Consider the following 21,467-nt stretch of genomic DNA (forward strand, 5'->3'; position numbering starts at 1 on the left):
ACCTTATAAAGGTGAAAGACCCATTAATCCATTGTCTTAAGGTTTTGAGTAAAAAGTGGTGTCGATCCCTTATGTGGTTAGGCTCATATCTTATTTGGTATTGTGTCTCTCCGGTGAACCCCCTCTTTGACAGACCCAACAGTGGTATCAGAGCCGATGGTTTGTCTTGGTGACCAGTTCAGACGAATACAATGGTCCCTATATCGGTTTTGGCTAAAGAGTGATGTCAATCCCTGATGTGGTTAAGTTCATATCTCATTTGGTATTGTGTCTTTCCAGTAAATCCCTCCTTAATAGACCCAACAAATTGTTGGTAGAATGTTCAATAAACAATTTTCTCATAGATCATTACTTATTCATAGTATTAATATAATTCATCATTTCAACATTTCAACGTATTTGCAAAATTGACCAAAAGAAAAATGGATTCAAATAGTGAAGCATATGTGAATTTACTGAAAAGAAAACATTAAATATCCCTGAAATTAAGAAGAGGTTGTATGTCTCACAACCGAAAACAATGAGAATAGTTTTAAACAATGAAATAAAGTAAGTTGAAAACTTTAAAGTTCAAATTGAACACTTCAGCATCATGAATTCATATAAAAAAGGCGAACAATAAGGAGGAGTCTTGCAAGTTTCTGGTTTTCAATTTCTTCACGTTTAATCAAACTTGTGACAAATTTTTTATTCAGTTATTCTAAATCATCACAATGACTTCGTAGAATAAAAAGACAAACAAACATGAGAACGACATCTTGTGACAGATAATCATATATAATCAGCAAACTCTGTTTCTTTTATTATTTTTTTCATGAATGAATCATCTTGTTGAAATGCAGAAGCTTGATTACTCAATATGGATTTATATGAAAATAACATATTCTGAGCCACTTTAAAACCTTCCCCAAAATAAACTGATAAAAAATATAATTAATTAACAAATCCAAACTTATGCTTGATATATAGATATATTTATCTTTCTTTTTCTTTCATTTATCTAAAGTACCATACTTATAGAACTGAGTTACTTACACATTTTCAAATTAAAACAAATTTTATCAAACAGTGTGTGCATACACACTAAATAGATATGGATATCGTATCTGAATAAAAAAGGATTTTTCTTTTCATATTACCAAATTAATATGTGTCTTTAATATATCTATAGGATCAGAATTTTCATAACTAAATTAATATATCCTTTAATATGTTTATTGGATTGAATAATTAATATATAGTTGATATAACTCTTCTTTCTGAATTGATGTTGATTAATATATGGTTAATTTTAATGAAACTAAGTTTGAATATTTCATATGAAGTTAACACTAAATTATAGATAAAAATTGATTAGAAATAACTGTGACTCGTTAAATTTTCTTTAAAAATTTAGTAACCAGACAGGATACTTCATAAACATTTTTGTGTTAAAATACTTAGTATTATTATATACGAACTAATAAGAAAATACAGATATTTCAATCCTCTCCAACAAAATACCAAGAAGATTCTACGCCAATAAAATATTAAAAAATTATGCACCAATGAGTCATAAGAGTTTAATATAAAAAAACTCAAAAACATCAATGTGTTTGACATTCATTTCTACTTAATTTAAAATCAAACTTACACTTAAAATCTGAAAGAGACTTGAAGAACATTCCACCTCTGGAACTGAAAGAAGAAAACTTATGTATCAATGTTTGATTTGACTTTGGCAACTAACAAAATCCAAGTGGCAGCAACATGCATCACACAATATCCTATAGTCGGTGCTCACTGACAGAATGAGCAATTCTACAACTTTCTAACAAAGATCAAAATTTTCAACTACTTCAGTCAACATTTTCGAAAGTGAAGAAAAAAGGAAACAGAAAAAGAACCAATCCAAAGGAAAAAGGAAATTGGAAGATAGATAGCTGGGAACTACAAGGCACCAATTACGTTTAATATGCTTGTTGATATCATAATTACGATAAATTTATTTTAGTTTTTGGTATAAAAAATTTGCTAGTTTGACTTTTATAAATGAAATCTTATTGACGAAATTTAGATCAAATACATTAATAATATTTTCACATTCATAAACTATGATATCATTGTATATAAAAAAGACCTTACACACGTACAAAACAATAAAAAGATGATACTCTCAATAAAAAAAGTAAAAACAAATAAAAAACATGCCATAGGATGGTCTAAATTATATAATAAACAACTCATCTTACATAGAATAATAATAACATACAAATTACTTGTTTGGCATAGTTCCCACAAAGAATTATGAAAGAAAAATTAGGCTTGATCTGCTGTGTGATCTAGCTTATGCCAAAAGCAACCAAATTAATGTGACAACAACTAGAGGAATATAAAATTTTCAAGCTTCACTTAATCAACAAATAGAGCATTTATCAATCTTACAATGTGAGCATTACGTGCAATCAAAATAGAACCGGACATGTACATAAAGCACAATTAAAGAAAGCATAAACAAAGTAAAATGGTTTGAGATACTATCATGTGAGGGGTGCTACTTTGTCTTTGATAACGACATCATTATAGTTTATCAACATGCTGACAAGAGTCTCACATTAAATAACATGAACTATTTATATAATGCTTAAGTTTGAAGACTCTCACAAAATAAACCAGTTTTTAGGGTCAAACCTTTTTCTTGTGTCTAACTTCTAATGATTGATGTTTTCCTTATATAAAGACTACATCATAAAGATACAAATTGATATATGAGTAAACTTGTCTTTGTTGGAGAATTTACACAGTATATAAAATGAATGAAAGCTTCAGTTTATAAGGTTGATTTAGATTTAAAAATGTATTCAGTTGTGATGTTTTTTTATAGACACAAGAAAACAGATGCAGAACTATGCCTAAATATATGATGTTATGCAATGGAGAAAAATCCAGACAACTTTTTTAAAATTAGCCACTGACTGAGGCATTGAAAATAACAATAGTACAAATGAACTCAGGCTGAAATATCATGATCAATTTTATTTCCTTAAAACTCTAAGGTCCCTTTTGGAGCTTAAACTTGGCTTAAGTTAGCCTTCGACGATTTCTCTGAAATATTCGTGTCAATTTATTTTCTTCTCAAATAGTATTTCTGGGCTATGGTTGGATAAGCACAATTAAAATGATTATTAATCAGCAATTGTACAATCCTTTACTAATTAATATGAATTGAGTCATTGACAAAGTTGGTGTTTCATAGACCTACAAATTTTAACAGGCAATTTTTTTCCTTTTTCTTTCAATGAAATCTATTGTAACATGAAATGGTTTTTTCCCTTTTGCCATTGCAGTGTGGTACAACTACAAGTACCTTGATCTGGGTGTAGTTTTTGAAAGTTGTACAATGGTGAGGTGTTTCAATTCTACCAATGAATTAAACAATGAACAACCTTGGAGTTTCCGTGGCTCGATTTAACTCGTTGAAATGACTTCACGCTGCAACTTGCCCCGTTCACCTGCTTTTCTGCGTTGCAAGCAAGAACTTCTAATAGAAATGACCAATGACATAAAGTTCCTCTTCTCAACCTTAGGTTTCAATGTTGCATTATCACATTGAGGATAAAACAGCTTGCTGGTCAAGGGGAGGAAATGGTTTGAGAAAGGAGGAGGAAGAAAAATAATGAGTATATTCTCAATCCATATGCATGCAAGAAGAGAGAGATGCTACAGGTGGTGGAGGGAAATATGTAGTTGCAAACATGAAGAGTAGACCAATGGTTAGATACTTCAAAAACAAACACACAAAAACTAATTTCTTGCTCAATTAGATTAGAAATTTTTGACATGGATTGAGAATACAACAAAAATGTGCACCTCCCCACTACATTACAAACCATATACAACAATGATTTATAAGGAAATAAGGAAGTGAATCCTCCTCTCCCTTTTCCCCAATAACCTATTCTCAATCATACAAATGTGCACCTCCCCACTACATTATGTTAGCAACCTAAATAAGTAGCACATCAAAGGAGATGAGAAGATAAATGAATAAAGATGAAAAATGGAAGAGCGGATATTATGAGTAAAATCAGTTGGAAAGCAAGGCGAGCATTACAAGATAATGAAGATGACTATGATCTACATAAAAAAACATCCTTCCCAAATTCAGTATCCCTGTCCCTGTTGTGCTCAACAACTTCTTAACAAAGACTCATATATTCTGTAACTGCGAAAAGGAGATACGGATTACTGAGCCAGAAAGTGTGCTGGCATTCTTGCACACAAGGGCTTCAGTAGCCTGTTCCTCATTCTCAAACTGAACCAGAGCCTGTTTTTTCCCACTCATCTCAAAGACTTTGCTGTTGACAACGGTTCCATGCTCCTCTACAAGGTTCACAATCTCCTCCTCAGTGATGTCTTGTGGGAGTGTGGACAAATGGATAATCTTTGTAGGAGAGCAGCAATAACGGTAGTTTTTGGCTGCGTTACGGTTGAAACGGTTGAGATTTGAACTGATGTATTCACGTGTGTCAGCACCTTGGGTTATGTGTGGATGCTTGGAGAAGTTGACCTCTAACTGTTTCTCAAACAACACGGCTCCCTACAACACAAAGTTGAAAATGTTGACCAGCTTAAAACGAGAAAAGAAGGAATATATAATAATTTGCAGGATTATAGACGATATAAAAAGTATTCAGTGTAATATCTTAACATAAAATTGCTACCAAGATCACTACAGAAAATCATGAATATAGTTCACCGTTCTTCAATTTTCTCACAGAATCAACACAAACCAACAATCAAAATTAAAGTTTTGGTGACTTAAATTTAATGACACTAAACTATGTTAACTCGTCAGAATATTCAACTGCTGTTTTTCATTAACAGTATATTTAACGCTGCCATCTCAAAAACATGGAACAATACCAATGATGTAACAAAAACAATGCATCAAAAGATACAAATGAAATAGTATAGAGCGCAAACCAAAATTGTTTAATAGTGAAAATGAAAAGAAAAAAAAATCTACTATAAACAGATAAGTTTTCTCTCATAAAATAAATCCATTAATTTCAGTCTAGCTCCATACAACATACATCAGCATCAAGAAAATAAAACCACGATAAAGGAAATAAATTTTAAGAGCTTCTTGGTAAAACAATTTCATGGACCGTTGTAGGCAACGCCAGTTGACATGGTAGAAAGTTCATAAAGGAAGATATATTTGGAAGTAAATATATCAACAGAACAACCAAAGTATGATAAATTTTAAGAGGGAACTTAAATATAGACGGATTAGAAACTGACGACTACAATCGAACCTTAGAAAAAGAAATATGACTTTGCTCTTACCAAACATTCTTCATTTTCTTTTAAAACTCTACAAACTCACTAATCAAACTTGCAACAAGTTGTCAAATAACATTGAAATTGTAGATAAAAAAATATTTAAATCATATATATGATGATATATCACCAAGAACAACAATAACCCATCCCTTGAGTAAGAGGCGTGACAAAAATCTAGTATCATAATATTTGAGCAGCAAGGTCTGAACTAAACACACCTTCAGAAAGTGTACAGCCAATTCAGCTTGAAAGCCATCACCCATCTGGATAAGTGCATGATCTGGTTTATTTCGGAGAAGTTTAATTCTCACAATATTCCCATAAATAGAGAACAAGTTGAATAGCTTATCCTCATCAATTCTCTGAAATAAGCAGATTTTAAGACAAGTAAGCAAGAAAGGGAGAGAACTTTATAGAAGCTAGAGAAAGTTCTTACATCAGAATTAAGATTTGATACAAGCACTGTACACCTCTCGTTTGTCCCAGTTATTCCAGGAGGCAAACCTCCCCCGAAGGCAGCTGCAATGGCTGCAGCATTAGCCATCTATAATTGAAAAAACAATAATAAATAAGTAAATTGCTTCTTTTTCAAAAAGAAAGAGAGCATCTTAATTTCTGATGTTTGTAGCAGTTTTACTAGAAATTAAAGATAAAAACAATGTTTTCATATCATCATGTAATTTATCTTAATCGAAAGAAATATCAGAGTTCAAGAAGCAAAATCCCAACTGACTGACTTCTCCCTATACCAATTAAAACCCAATTTGAAAAGCAAAATCAACTAAAAAGCACTAACCAAGTTGTTAGTAAACAAAAAATCCTATAAACTGGTAGGCTATAATTGTACAAACTTTGTATTCCGTACCTTTATATTTTACAAAGATTGGTAAGAGTTGGGATTAACTGTAACATATTTCTAATGTTACTTTCACACGATACAAAATGAATTATGATAACTTCATATAATCAACTGCGCAAGAATAGTATCTAATTGGAACTTCAAGTTGATCTGAAAATTACCCACCTGTGGAAATCCAACTGGAAGGAGAGAAGAAAAAGAACAAACATCAGTACATTAAAAAATAACACATTATGATAAATAAACCAAACCAATCAAAGCAGCTTAAAATATTTAGCACCTGCCCTGCCTCCAGAACCTTGAGCAGCATACATATTTCCCGCATCACCATATCCAGGCTGCTTAACAGAAGATAAAGTTAAAAAATATATATTAGAATGGACTTTATAAAGATCAACAGACATGATTCATAAACATATAAATGAAGAACCAAACAGAAAATACTTGCGAAGGTCTTCCTTTCTGCTCCGTTGGGAGATTTGGGTTGGTGAAGTCTCTGCGAAAGATGAAATGAAGTCAGCAACAATGTCATAAATAAGATGTCAGAAAGGAGATTATTCAGTGAATAAAAACAGAAACGTAAGGACTGACGGAATCAATATAAACAGAAACACAAACTGACTGAATCACCTTGAACGGTCATTATTGTAGTTCACTTGTAATTCATCAAGGCTGCAATTAAAATTAATTAAAAGTCCATGTAAGAAAACAAAGTAAATAAAAAGGCGGAGAGAAAACAAAGTAAAAAAAAAACAAATCTATAAACACAAACAAAATTAGGTGGATAAATTTAACCTACTTTGAGAATTGAATGTCCAGCTGACAGCAACCATCATAAATATTGCGTCCCTAGAAATTTCCAAAAGTTCTATAGTTATTCAGAAACAATATTAGAACTAATAAGTCAAGTACAGGATGAAAGGAACTGTAAAACAAGCAACCTGAAGTGTACTTCTCGCATTAACAGCACTCTGACGTGATTGAAACTGGATGAGAGCTTGAAAGCCTACAAAGTTTGCAAAATCATGAAAACAGAATCAGTAGAACATACACTAACAATACATGCATAAATGAAATGTAACAGTTATAAAAAATCTAATAACAATCCTTATATCTGATTAGAAGGCAATGGCATGTTCACTATGTTACGTTGGTTTGTCAGCTCCTGTCAGTTTAGGTTTTTACAACTATTAGGTGGCTACCAATAAATAAAGTTCAGTTGTACTGTAACAATATATAAATATTAAGAGCAAGTTTATCCATTATCTATCTTCATATAATGTGGAATTTTTTTAAGTTGTTAGTTAATTGGTCTCTTTAGATGAATCTTGCATAAAGTGTCTTTTTCAATGATGATCAAGAAAGGAATGAAATATCTTTTTCACTTTTTGGACTTCAGATACATGGATTAGATTCATTTTTATATTAGGTAACAATATGTTCAAATTGTTATGTTTAACTAACTTTTTTATACATGATTTTCAATATAAAAATCTTGATTGTCAATTCAAATAATTCATAATGATATTCAATATATATATATATATATATATATATATATATATATATATATATATATATATATATAACCGTGTCCTACATCTTGGAATTTATGTGTTGCAATGTCCGTGGTGTTTGTGCTTCACAGATAAAACCATTTCTATATAGCAAACATCTCATTAACACTTATTATTTCTCTCCACCTTTTTTCCTATGACATTATATCACCTATCATAGCTATATTTCTCTCTCTAGATGTTCATGGATGATTTTTTATTATTGTATTTTAGGAAAACAAGAAAGATGAGAATATAAGTGTAGGGCACAGTTCTTTGATCTTTTGGTTCTCTCATCTCCCTCTTTCTATCCTGTGTTTTGCTCTTATTCCCTCTTGCCCTCTTTCTTTTCTGTTTCTTTCTCTTTCAATCAGTATCCTACATTAGTGATATCTAGAGCCTAGTTTTCCTGTCACTAGACCAGAACCTATAGGTATGTAAACACAACTACACAAAATGAAAGAACGCTTCGTTCAAATTTAACAAAGGCTTGAAAAGGTTGATACACTGTTAGGCATGGGGGAGCACAATTCAGATCAGCTTTAGAGGCTATTGCCTGAAAGGGATATAACACCTGCAAGAAAATCATATGCGTTTGCGACAGCATCACACCTTGGCAGAATTTATCATAAATTAGATGCAATTCCCAGTAAACTTCCTTCATCTAAAGAATATCTTGATGCTTATATGGTTGGTCCGGTTTACAGGAAGAATATGCTACACTATCTCAGTGTGTTTATTCAAGCCAAGAGAGAAGCTCGTAGCTTGGCATATGAGCAACGAATCTCATTACAACAGCAGTATAGGGGAGAATGTTGACCAAAAACATGAATTAGTTGGCTCCAGGCAATGGGAACGCAGTAGCAGGTACACGAGATAAGGGGAAGCAGAGTAAGAATGTGTTCGGGAAGCAAAGTAAGTCGGCAGTTGGGATAGCCTAGAATGAAATTTTTGCCCCTCAAGAATTCTTAAAAAATGTTGAAATCTTAACTTTAAAAAAAGAAGCTTAATAGCCTATAATTTTTGTTTTTACCACCATACCAAGGTTGCCATTTGGGACATCACTTATCACAAAAGCAAGCATACATAACTTTTGTCATTTAACATTCATATACAACAACACTTCCTCAATACTGCATGTATCAGATCTACAGGTTACATGGAGCACTATTTGAGATATAGTGCTAGAGATCTTGTTTTTGTGTGTAATTTTGGGAAGAAGTTCTTCAAAACTTTGGGGAATGAACAGAAACTACACTCCCCTTACCATTTTGTTTGCATTTCAAGACCATTGAGCAATGGCTGAGCTTAAAAAGAGTTGGAGGGATAAAAATAATTAAGATTATAATGTATAAGTTAAATGTAACAATACCATCTCTGATAGGTGATTTTAAAAAAGTAATGGTATTCAAAAATATATTTTTCAACTAATTATCATTTAAGATATTCAAATATTACGTTAGTGATGTTTTCCTCCCCCATGGAATGGACAATTTTTTGTTTGGCAACTTTCAAAACTCTAACTTTCCGCACCTGCATTTTATAAATACACAAACTTTCAACCGTAATATGCCAAACTTTCATCCTCAAAAGTTGTATAAAAGAGTTTGGGTATTTACATAATGCAGACTAAAATGTGGAATCATAAAAAGTCAGATAAAAACCAAATGTTGTCACTTTTACAAGGATGAAAAGCATAATTAATTCTAAAATATTTTTTCTACTTCGTTAATAACACTTCTCAGATTACCTTTTACAACTATTAAAACCTCACCTGCTATTGAATAAAAAAAATAGAAAAGTTATTTATAATTTTTGTGAAGACTTTTGCAAGAAACATCAATTGTTTATAGAAAATCTAATATGTATAACATAAAAAATATTTCTATTAATCAAAAAATTTTCAGACAAATTTTGCACAAAAATCACGATAGCTTTAGTTAGTCGGCAACTGTTAGCTGGGATTACAACTATTGGATAGCTGCCTATAAATAAAGCATGGCTGTTGTATTTTTGACACACTGGAATGATAATACAGGTGGAGTGAATAGTTCGTTCATTTAATCCATCTATTTATCTCATCTCTCTCTATATCCTTTCCTTCCCAGAACTCCTCCAATCTTTCTGTGTTTTTTTTCTCTTTCCCCCTTACGTTCTATGTCACATTATGCGTTGAAAATTAAGGAGCATTCCACAACACATTGAAAAACCAAAGCCTTTACAAATTCATTAAATTTAAAGAACCCTGTTCTACTATTGTCCCATTTACTTACAAGCAACAACAACGTTTATCCTATGACGGCAGTTAGTTACATGGATCAATAGAAGACGCTATTGGGAACTTTCCAATTGAAAATTTTCATAAAATATTTTTCTATTTACATTCAATATATATAATATAAATATATATTTCCACATTTCGAAACAAACTATTACTATAACCTCAATTTAGCTAGTAAATGTCCAGATATAAAAAAAGTTGACAGGGAAGGAAAGAAGAGAAAGGGAGAAATCTGAAAATCTGACCAGCTGACTTCTGAAATGTTACAATCTTTTCCACAGATCCATGGGGTGAAAATACTTGAAACAGCACATCCACTGTTATAGGATACAGCATGTGATGAATTGTAACTAAGAGAATTCGGTTTGGCTGTGCATCCAGAGATCCCGACAGCATGACAGCATAGAGAAAGAGAAGAGATAGAGATAAAGGAGAATAAATAGAGGAAGTACATGATAAAGAGAAAGAGGAATATACAGAACATAACAATTTAACACTGGTCCGCGAAATGGGACAATCTTACATACAAAGACATTGGGGAGAGGGGCTGAAACTATATCATACAAAATATAAAAATAATAATTTCAACATGTTTTTTTAAGAAATAGACAAGATAGAGCATACACTCTTTTAAATAAAAAATATCAACACAAAAAACACCAACCTCATCTCCTCGTCCTTGACTTTGATCCATTGTTGTCAGTTCTTGATGTGAGGAAAACTGAACATAAACATTCCTCCCCCTAGGACAAAACAAAAGGATAAATCTATCGCTAAGGCAGTTTTATTATCAAAGAGAATGTACTAATACAAAACCAAAAATCTAATTATGAAACTACAGTCAATGCAATCATGTACATCCCCAAAATACAGAGCAAGCCATTTGTACCTTATACTTGGCTGGATATTTGCATAAAATTGTAAAGCATTAACTGCAGAAGGAACATCTTGCATTTGGAGAAGAGCCTACAAATATGGCACAGGTTGTACAAAAAATAATGAACTGAAACAACCTTAAGTTTATGCAGGAACTATCAGTTTCATTTAAAGGAATGAAAAAAGAAAACCTGATTTTTGGCACGCAACATAACAAGCTTGGTTATGACACCAAAAGGCTGAAACAGCTGGAGTAAATCATTCTGCAATCAAAGGAGAAAGGGATTACTAATTCCAGAAAGTAAAAACTCTAACATGTAAAGGAAGTATAATCATTCTATGATAAGACAATAAACACTAAAGTTCTACAATGAATCAAAAGTTGACTTCAACTCGCTTTGACAAGCAAAGATGTCTTGCAGCTTCTATGATATATCATGTGTGCATGCATGTATTTATTACAGCTCACAAAAAGGGTTGCAATCAAAAACTAAAAATCTAAAACGGAAAATGTAGAACCATATTATAAGAAGATTCAAAATTAGATATCCTGAGTGAGCCGATTTGATTTCCTTTTTCACTATTATTATTGTTTTCTAGAACAGTTCTCACTACTTACCTATCAATTTCTCATACAAATCCAATTAAATTTTGGAAACTGTAGAATGAAACAGTTACGAGATATTTTTTCATTCTCGATTTTCTTCTTGCTTAACATCTCTTGATTCCGAACTCTGCTTTGCGCCTCGCACCATCTCTTGATCTTTTGCGTATTGGAAATTAAAAAAGAACTTCCGAAAATAGAAATCAAACACCCTTGGTTACCTTACCACTCTCATTTCAGTCACCTTTTTGGTAATTGTATTGTTCTCATCACATCAAAATAAAGCTAAAGGTGTGCTTGCTAGGTGAGGAAAGAAATAAGGTGAATGGAAATGTGACAAATAATATAGATTTTAGAAGATAAGTTTGACAGAATAGAGAATAAATAGCCAAGAGAAAAATAGGACGACCAGTTTTCAACTGCCATGGAAACCAAAGCCGTGCCCTGTTCCTTTTTCATAAAAGCCTTTCACTGTTCACTTCTACTCCACTGCAGATAGTGAAGAACTAAAATTAAAGGTATCCATGGCTCTGTACTTTTCTTCTACCCCATTTTCACTCTACCAAAACACAATCCAAAACTTATTATATCTCCTGTGTTTCCTCTCCCTCCTCCCTATTTCTCCTCTATTTCATTGCTACCCTATTTTCACTCTACAAACCAGCCATGAAAACATCCAACAAGAGAGAGAAAGAAAAAGTACTTCAGATATTTCGTGCCCAACGTTTCGAACGTGAACGACTTTGGAAGGTTCGGTCATTGTAAACTAACCTGCAAATACCAGAAAATACATATAATGATGACGATGTTGATGAACCACTTCAACTGTTTTTTTTTTTTCCGTTTCACTTGTTCAGTTTATGAATAGCATAAAAACACAGTTCTAGTTTGAATCAAACTAAAAACAAAAGGCAAGGAACTGGAGCAAAAGCTCGCAGTTGGCATGCTCCAAAATCCTCACTCTAAAACTGACGAACAAGTACAATAACCCCCCAAAAAAGCTTGAAGGCTTCCACCATTCCGATTTTTCGCAAAACCCAATTGGACTAAATCACGATCGATGCCAATAAATTATAATGCAAAGAATCATGGTGCTTCACAGACGAAGCACCAATCACGAAAGAAGGAGAAAAATAAAACATGAAATTTTAATCACGCACTCTATCAAACTGGAAAAAAGTCGCATATCCAAGTGGAGACCTAAATCTATGAACAGTCAGAACAAAAGGCAGTCAAGAAAATCCCAAAAAAGGAAAGGATATGTCCAAATTCAAGCCCAGAACCCTAAAGTTGAAGGAAATTGTGACATATCGGCAAAGCAAACACACCGCAGGTTTCTTCGTTCCAAAAAGAGAAGCAGAGAGAGGGAGAGAGAGAAATTGCCTGAAAGAGGTGAGAGACAAATAGAGAAAAAGGAAGAGGATGAGAGAGAGTTAAAGAAGAGTGGCACGTATGAAATCGTGAATCTGTTACTGTTACCCTATCTTATGTTGGGTAATGTAACTCAGTTGCGGCTTTATACAAGAGAGAACCTTAGATTGAATTTAAGTTCGCATTGAAAGTGTGATGATTTGCATTTGCTCAAAAGTGGTTTTTGGTCTCATTACAAACATTCAATCAACTACTCCAAACTTATCCATCTCTTTTTGAGTTGGCATTTCGTGCTTATCTGGCCTAACCAACTTCTTTACTATTTGTTCATTTCTTTTTCATTTCATATAATTCGAGAGTGACTCATAAGTGTATAATAACTTATTTAGCTTACCAGTTAAAAAATCCCACTTACATGTAATGTGAAAAAAAGAAAAAAGCATAACGCAATATTACCATACTGCTTTAATATTATTATTTTGCACATCATTGACATCTAAAAGTAATTTTTTGTTGACATATATTAAAACTACTTTATTTTAAACGCTCTTATGATAAAAGATTTAATAATTAACAATTTTATAAAATGAAGATTTACTTAAAACCATTTGAAAACATTTATCCAATCACACACAAATATTAATCTACGCAAACAAAGAGAGAGATATCTCAGAATATATCCGTTTAATAAACCATCGAGTGTTATGTGATACATAAGGTTATGATACCATGCTCTTCAAATGCCATTGCCAGTTTAAATGGAAACAAAAATTAGGGAAATGTGCTAAATGTTGCAATGAACTTATTTTAGTTACTTATAAGTTACTCAATGAGTGACCATGTGATCATTACAGGAATCAAATTAAATTATTTACAACAAGCTTAAAATAGGAATGAAATTCAAACCATAGAATCCACATTGCATGATTCAACTCCTTCGAGGTTATTCCACATTACTACTAAGGTTCAGGATAAAATTATCAACTAAATAATTCTTCAAGCACATACGGTCCATCAAAATCTAACTAAAAACATACAGCAAACGGTCCACAGTACCAAAATATCGAAAACGGCTAGCATGTCACTTATGAATTAAGTTTCAGCAAAAAATAATATGAAAACCACTAACTAAAACTGGGACATTATATAAATAAAATCATAAACAAAATTTGAAGTATTTTTAATAGAGAAATCTCCCTCGAACAAAAGTTAAGTGAAATTACGAAGGGAAACACTACAACCCATAATGCCAAAAAGGAAACACTACAAAGTTTAAAAGGAGCGATGGAAAACAAATAGAATTTTAAAGGTAAGTTCCAGCTTTTCCATCCGATTATCATATTTATGCTTTGAGGCGTCCAAAGAACTTCTGCTTCTCCTGTGTGGTCTGGAAGCGACCGTGTCCAAACTTTGAGGAGGTATCGATAAACTTGAGTTTGATCTCCTCAAGGGCAACACGAGAAGTCTGCTTAAGCAGGGACTGGCGCAAAGTAAGAACTCTTTTCTTGGGGCCAACACAGCATCCTTTCACCATGATGAAATCGTCCTTCACAATACCATAGTGAGGGAACCCACCCATGGGGGTAATGTCTTTCTCAGTCCTGCATCCCAAATAATGCAGGGTTAGTTGGACTTGAACAAAAATTACTGCATAACTTATTGCAGGTAACCATAACCAAAGACACTAAACTCACCTATCGAACTCGGTAAGAGCAGAGTGAGACTCATCTCCAGCTTTACCGAGCTTGTAAACCTTTTTGTTCAACTCGGTCCTGTGGTGGTATCCATTCTGACCAGCCCTGGCAACAGTGAATGAAACTCTGGCAGGGTGCCAGGCACCAATACAAGCTACCTTCCTCAAACCCCTGTGAGTCTTACGGGGAAGACGAGTAACACCCCAACGAGTTACAACACCCTCATAACCCTTACCCTTTGTCACTCCTATGATGTCAATCATCTCATCTTTCTGGAACACAGCATCAATGGGGACCTGTTTCTCAAAGAAACTGTACGCAAAGTCCACCTTCTGTGCAATAGAACCACCATTCACCTGAATTTCCATGATATGGGCTTTCTTCTGCTTCAGCCCTTTCATTTTCCTGATCTGTAAGATCAAAGGCAGAAAGCTAAGATTAGAATAATATTTCAATAAACAACTCTTGATAAATGGAAGTGACCTTAAATTCGGAATTTTACAAACACAACTCAGAAAGAAACCAGTATTACAATTCGACATCAGTACAAATAATGGCCAAAAGCAGACAATGACAAGACTATAGTTGCGCAGATAACACTGAAACAGCCCAAAAAGAAATATTTGAAACAGTTAGGAGTCAGAAATCTCGTGTGGAAAATGCCGCTCATAGCACCAAAATTTATGATGCTGCGTTAGCACATGAATTTCATCATTCTCAATAGGCACGAAAAACAGACGTAAAAGTGGGGTAAATGGTTAAAGACAAGCCCAAACTTCCATGTATAAAACAAAACCACCACCGGAAAAAATGAAATAAAGTCAAAACAAAAGTATGTGAGCACCTGAGTGTGAGCCAAAACACGAATCACAGTAGCATACTTCTTTAGTTTCTCCAGCTGAGTCTCAATGTTCTTCTTCCCCTCGTCAGTTTCATACTGCTTTGAGTACTTGGTGAAAGCCTTCTTCTTGGACTTGCACCAGTTCTTATAGAACCTACGCTTCAGTTCCTCGCTCAAGTGCTGAGCCCATACAGTGTTCAAGGTACGAAGACCACGGGGAGTTTTCACATAACCCACAACACCAACAACAACCATGGGAGGGGTCTCAATAATTGTCACAGGCTCACAAGTTTCCTTCTTGTGAAGCTCTGATATAAAAGCATAAATACAGTTAAATGAATACAGGTTCCATAATATCAACATCAAACAGAAAGCTAAATGAAAAGGTTAAATAAGGCAATACTGTTGAAAACAGGTACTAGTGAAACAATGAAATAATATTGGCATTACAAATTTGAAAACCATAAAACACTGAAAGCATCCAGTTTAATACTTTCTAAACCGATGAAAACTTAACTAAAATGAAGTGATAATGTAAAACCGAAAATTATAAACGGTTAATTTCAATTCCATTATCCGTATCATTATTTACATGCTCTCAACATGCAAAAATACGGCAACAAATCACACCGACAACAGACCTGTAGTTGACAATCTACTTGGTATCCGACTAAAAAACAGGATTGACAACATTCGTATATTCATTAACCTAAATTAGTAAAAAAAAATAAAAAAGATGGACAGAACGGAACTTACTTGATCCTGGCTTCTCGACCTCTCTAACAATGTGAGTCATACCAGCCTTGTAACCCAAGAATGCAGTCAACTTGGGTGACTTGGATGGATCATCCTTAGGGAATGCCTTCACTGCAAAGTTAATGACAATTACAGGATATCAAAATCATGGTGTTATAAAACCAATAAATAAAAACAGGCTCCTCATTAAAAAACATAAAAATAAAAAATGTTTTACTATTCAATAGCTTAAAAACCTGATAGAGTAAAACAAAACAGCATTAGGAGTTTAAAACAACATTCAAAATTGATGTGGAGGTAAATCATCATTGGATCTCTTAAGCAAGAACAATATTCAGCATTCAAAATTACATGTGTAACTATAGTGAAATCGATAATTAAATAAAAGTAAAAGCACACACTTAGAGGATAAGGAGTGATAAAAACAGAAGAAAAATAAACCTTTTCCCCTGTGACGAGCAGCACGCTTCCTGGGGAGAAATCCCAGAGACCCGTGCCTTGGGTGTTCGAACTTCCTGTGAGACATCCTATAGAGAGAAAATGCAAATAAAAAAACGTGAATAATTCATTCAGACGAAAAAGTGAGCATAAAATAGGAGATAACTTGAACACAGAAGCCAAGGAAACAAATTGTCCTTGCAACTGCTTCCGGATTCGGAAAAGTACAAACACCACAAAGAATTGAAATGAACATAAATTTTGCTACGAATTGCAGCGAAAGAAATCAAGGAATGCAAATAATTGAATAGGAAAACGAGAAAACACAAATGAGCAGAGAGATCGGAAAGAGGAGAACCTGAGACTGCTCCTGCTGCTACGGCGAACAAAGACCCGAGTAGAGAGGCACTGAACTAAAACCCTACTTCCTTTGTGCCATTTATAGGACTACGCCTTATTCATTTATAATTTATGGGCTAGGGTTTGGGCCATTTGAATGGGCTTCAATTTTAATTTCCCGCTTTAGTATACCCATCCAGTCCAATGGTAGTGGTGGCATTTTCAAAAAAGTTAAATATTTTTTTAGTGTCTAAATTTATGTATTTTAATAATTATAAAAATTATTTATTATTAGTTATATATATATATAATGTAGGGAAAAATATCTTACATAAAATAACTAACTATTTTAAGATCATATTAAAAATAAGTAATATATTTTTATTAATATAAATAAGATAGTTACATATATTTTGTATTTACATGTTTAACCCATCACGTAGTCTTAACATTATATTTTTATTAAGAATAATTATAATCTACTTAGATACTTAAAATTAACTTTCTACATGTTAATTTTTGTATTTTATGTTTTATGATTTTAAAAATTTATTTTCTAAAATATAATGAATAAGAATTTTTTTTATTTAAAGACAAAAATAATAAATTGTGTGTTATACTTTTAAGAATAACTAATTATAATATATTATGTGATATTAAAAGTTTACTATTATTATTATTATTCTTTTATTTGTTAAATATAATATAATGTAATTTAATTCATAATATATTTGTATATTTTGGTATTGCTGTTTATTCTACATGCAAAATGATCAATATGTAATTATAAAATAAAATGATACACAGTAATTTCCTTTTAATAATATTTTTCAAATAAAAACTAATCATTATTCAAAAATAATATAATTTTTTTTCATGATATATTAAAAATAAAAAAGGTACATTCGAGTATATTAATTATATAAATATTAAATATATTACTCGAAGTATACATAAAAAATGTAATTGTTTTAATTAGAAATTCACTTTTAGTACTATAATAAATAAATAATAATAATAACTAAAAAATTTATATTTAAAATAAAAGCTAAATTAAGCCAGGATAATATACGAGAAACTTAATACATGTTTAAGTTTTATATTTTTTGTTTTAAATGTATTTTGTTTGGGGTGGAATTGCCTTATTTTTTATATTATATGTAATTTAAATATATTTTATTAATACTTATAAAACAGTAAAAGGTATGTTTTTTTTCTTTATAGATAAAATTTGTGTATGATATTATCAAAAGTATTTTATTATTATTTGACATTGTAATATAAAAATTAATGTATAGAAAATAAATTATAAGCTCTAAGTAAAATATAATTATTTAAAAAAATATATAGTGTTCTTAATAAAATATAATATTAAACATACTCATCAAATAAAATTATATATAATTTATATAATTATCTAAGCGCTTACTTTATCATTAAATAAGTACGTAAGATAATCTACCAGTAATAAATGGATTTAATATATGTTTAAAATTTATTTAATGTAAGATATTCTTATACAATATTAGTTGATTTCATATTTAAGCATAACATTATTGGTTTTTTTATCTACTAATATATTGATCGCGGATGAAAAAATGAATGACTTTATCATATAAGTGGATTTGAGAAAATGAATGAATAGAGAATATATGAGAAAAACAACTCAACTCGTCTGGGTTTACACAAAAGTCCCTAACTATAAAAGAATCTATTATTCAATGAAAATCATTGCAAAATACTATTCTAACTATTCTCAATCGTTTTATATATGGAGAGATAGATAAATTTCAAATAATGGGTTTTATAATTATATAATAATAATAGAAATGTTAACAATATAAAAATTAATAATAATAATAATAATAATAATAATACAGTAGTTACATTTTATTTTAAATTAATTTTTAAATTCTAAGATTAAATTATAATCTTATAATTTAATTAAATAACAATATATATATTCTATTAAATCAATCACCTCATTCATCAATTTTTACAAACTTTTATTCCATTTCTCAATGTGTTTTCTTTAATTCAAAATACTTCATTTTTGTCTCACCTTTTCCTCAAATTCACTTATTTTAATTTTTCTAAATTTATCACCCGATCCAAATATAAGTTAGTAATAATTTATGTTGAGAGATCTTTGATCTAAATCACCCTCTCTTATTCATAAAAAAAATAGAAATTTCTCCCTTCTTCCTCTGTTTACAATTCAATCCTAATTTATTTCCTTCTGTCCTGGTTTTCTTAAAACCCTTTTCTCCATTTTGTGACACATTAAAAAGCAAGGTAAATTTTGAATAGCATTATATTAGATAAGTTTTCTCAATTCTCCTTCTATTTATAGCTAGACACGTATGATAGAGTTGTAAAAGAAAAAATAAACTTTTTGAGTTAAGATGTTAGTACGATAATTGTTGGTTAAATTTTTTTTTAAGTGATTAAGGAAATATCGAGGTGCTTTTAATTTTATCCGTTTCTTTCACCTTGGGCAATGAGACCACCAGTATTGATTGAATGCTTAATTTCTTAAATTTGTAAACCATCTTTAGAATTTAATTGAATTTATAAATTGTTGCAAATTATATGCAATTACAGTGTAACAATTATAAAATTTAATTGACTAAATAAATTATATTCATGAAAATAATTAATTTAACGTAAATATGTCATATTATCATTCATATATATATATATATATATATATATATATATATATATATATATATATATATAAGAAATTACCACCATCTCGTCTCGTTGTTTAGATAAATTATATTCCATAAAAAATATATTGAAGAATACTATATGTAATTTGAAATTATGCATTAAATAATAAATCACATCTAATAAAATCTTAAATAGTAAAAAGTTAAAAAGAATCAAATACACATTTAAAACGTCACTAGTTCTAAATTTTGATGACTTAAACTTATCTTGAATTAATAGAATATCTTTTTAATTGAACATATCATTAGCTTATCAAATAATGCATTTTTATTTATATGATTACAGTAATGCGTTTATCCAGGGTATATATTGTGACAAGTAAAATAGTTATGTAAGAATGAACCAAAAGAAAAGTATTTTGTTATAAGTTTTAATTTTTTTTTCTCATGCATGCATGTTTATGTGAAAATTAAATTAAATTGCTCAAATAAAAAATATTATATATATACATATATATTAATTTAATGGCATATAATCTGTATTGCTTTTAAACATCTAATCAATATTTATTTATTTTTTTTGTCACATCGTACATATGAAATGTATTAATTTTTATGTTATTCAGTATTTTGGGGGGTCTACCGTTTTTTCTTTTTCATTTGTTTATTAGTTTACTAAATTTTATTTTTGGTAAATGTGACATTGGCAATTAAGAATATCTACATTGTCCAGAATAACTATTTATTTTGGTAAATATGACACTGGCATAAATAATTATTCTTTATTAAAATTATTATTGTGCGTGATTAACTTAATTAAGTAATCTAAAATTAACTCCACCTGTTAATATTTAAATATTTTTCTATTAATACCTATCCTTTTCCCAATTTTCCTAAACAACGATCTTAATTAATGTCTTGAAATGAATTGCCAGAAATGGTTTAACAAATTTCGCATTAAGGTTCGAGTCATCGATGATTTCTATTTAAGTTGGGTTCTTTAAGCTCATGTCGGTTTGCTTCCATTATGTGTATGAAAATAAAATAAAATATAACAATAAAATAAAATAAACTTCAATGACCTTTACACCGTACCAAGCTAATAATAAAAATGAAAATCATATAAATTCTAACATGTTATGAAAGACAATAGATAATTTTATTAATACAGTATCATTAGCAAAAGTACAAGTTGTGTATCCTTTAAATATTAATATTAAATAACTTTTCTTTAAGACCCGAAATAAAGGAATGTTCTGTCTCAAGCTCGGTTCAATCTAGATGTCATTTGTTGACTAGGATGACAGGAAAAGTAATTATTTTACGACAGTCTAACAAAATTATATGGTTTTAATTTAAAAATCTTTTTTAAAAATTTAAAACATTTTAAAACTAAATTAGAAGGAACTTAATGTATGCATGATAACGGTGACCGTATAATAAAATCACACCCTGCTTTCGCAAGAAAGCTATTTTGCTATAGAATTCCCTTTTCTCACAAGATAAGCACCACTGCAAATTCTTTCCAGAAAGGAAATAAATAAAGTTCAACCATTTAGTTTGACAGTTCATACAGAAAGCTCAGATGATGATGATGATTGCCAAGAAGTTTGTTTCCACACAATTTTGGTTATGGCACACTATTAAAGCATCTTGCACGCCATTCACTTTATTTTCTAGGAATCAATCATTCTTTAACATTAATATTGGCACTCTAGAATTCAATAAATCAATTATTTGATTATTGGACAGTAACAGATTCCAGAAAGTATGGTTGAGGATTTCTTAGCTATTAATCTTTGTGTGTTACATTGTTTATTGAATACCATTTTATCAAATATTCAAAGAT

The 21,467-nt window shown here is 30.9% G+C and overlaps 2 protein-coding genes across 3 annotated transcripts; both read right to left on the reverse strand.

Annotated features, from left to right (window-relative positions):
• Window positions 1-4,027: 4,027 nt before the first annotated feature.
• On the reverse strand, window positions 4,028-13,045 carry LOC148194743 (polypyrimidine tract-binding protein homolog 3-like). Of its 2 annotated transcripts, XM_088096249.1 has the most exons (15): window positions 12,888-13,045; window positions 12,208-12,275; window positions 11,092-11,163; window positions 10,914-10,990; window positions 10,689-10,767; window positions 10,270-10,393; window positions 7,129-7,193; window positions 6,987-7,036; window positions 6,818-6,859; window positions 6,632-6,683; window positions 6,468-6,525; window positions 6,353-6,366; window positions 5,765-5,872; window positions 5,547-5,690; window positions 4,028-4,579 (listed from the first exon to the last, which is right to left on the reverse strand). In XM_088096249.1, exons 2-15 carry the CDS (start codon window positions 12,262-12,264, stop codon window positions 4,190-4,192), a joined length of 1,332 nt encoding a protein of 443 aa, XP_087952375.1. In that variant the 5' UTR covers window positions 12,265-12,275; window positions 12,888-13,045; the 3' UTR covers window positions 4,028-4,189. The 2 variants fall into 2 exon arrangements, with proteins under 2 accessions (XP_087952375.1, XP_087952376.1); XM_088096250.1 differs by lacking the exon at window positions 12,208-12,275 and having other exon boundaries at window positions 12,888-13,032.
• Window positions 13,046-14,000: 955 nt separating this feature from the next.
• LOC148194744 (large ribosomal subunit protein uL3-like) lies at window positions 14,001-17,068 on the reverse strand. The gene is made up of 6 exons (XM_088097790.1): window positions 16,963-17,068; window positions 16,608-16,693; window positions 16,167-16,277; window positions 15,414-15,718; window positions 14,570-14,979; window positions 14,001-14,476 (listed from the first exon to the last, which is right to left on the reverse strand). Exons 2-6 carry the CDS (start codon window positions 16,690-16,692, stop codon window positions 14,218-14,220), a joined length of 1,170 nt encoding a protein of 389 aa, XP_087953916.1. The 5' UTR covers window position 16,693; window positions 16,963-17,068; the 3' UTR covers window positions 14,001-14,217.
• Window positions 17,069-21,467: the final 4,399 nt, after the last annotated feature.

The sequence above is a fragment of the Vigna umbellata genome, chromosome 8, assembly GCF_029865625.1.
Source record: "Vigna umbellata cultivar VRB3 chromosome 8, Vumbellata_1.0, whole genome shotgun sequence".
NCBI lineage: Eukaryota > Viridiplantae > Streptophyta > Magnoliopsida > Fabales > Fabaceae > Vigna > Vigna umbellata.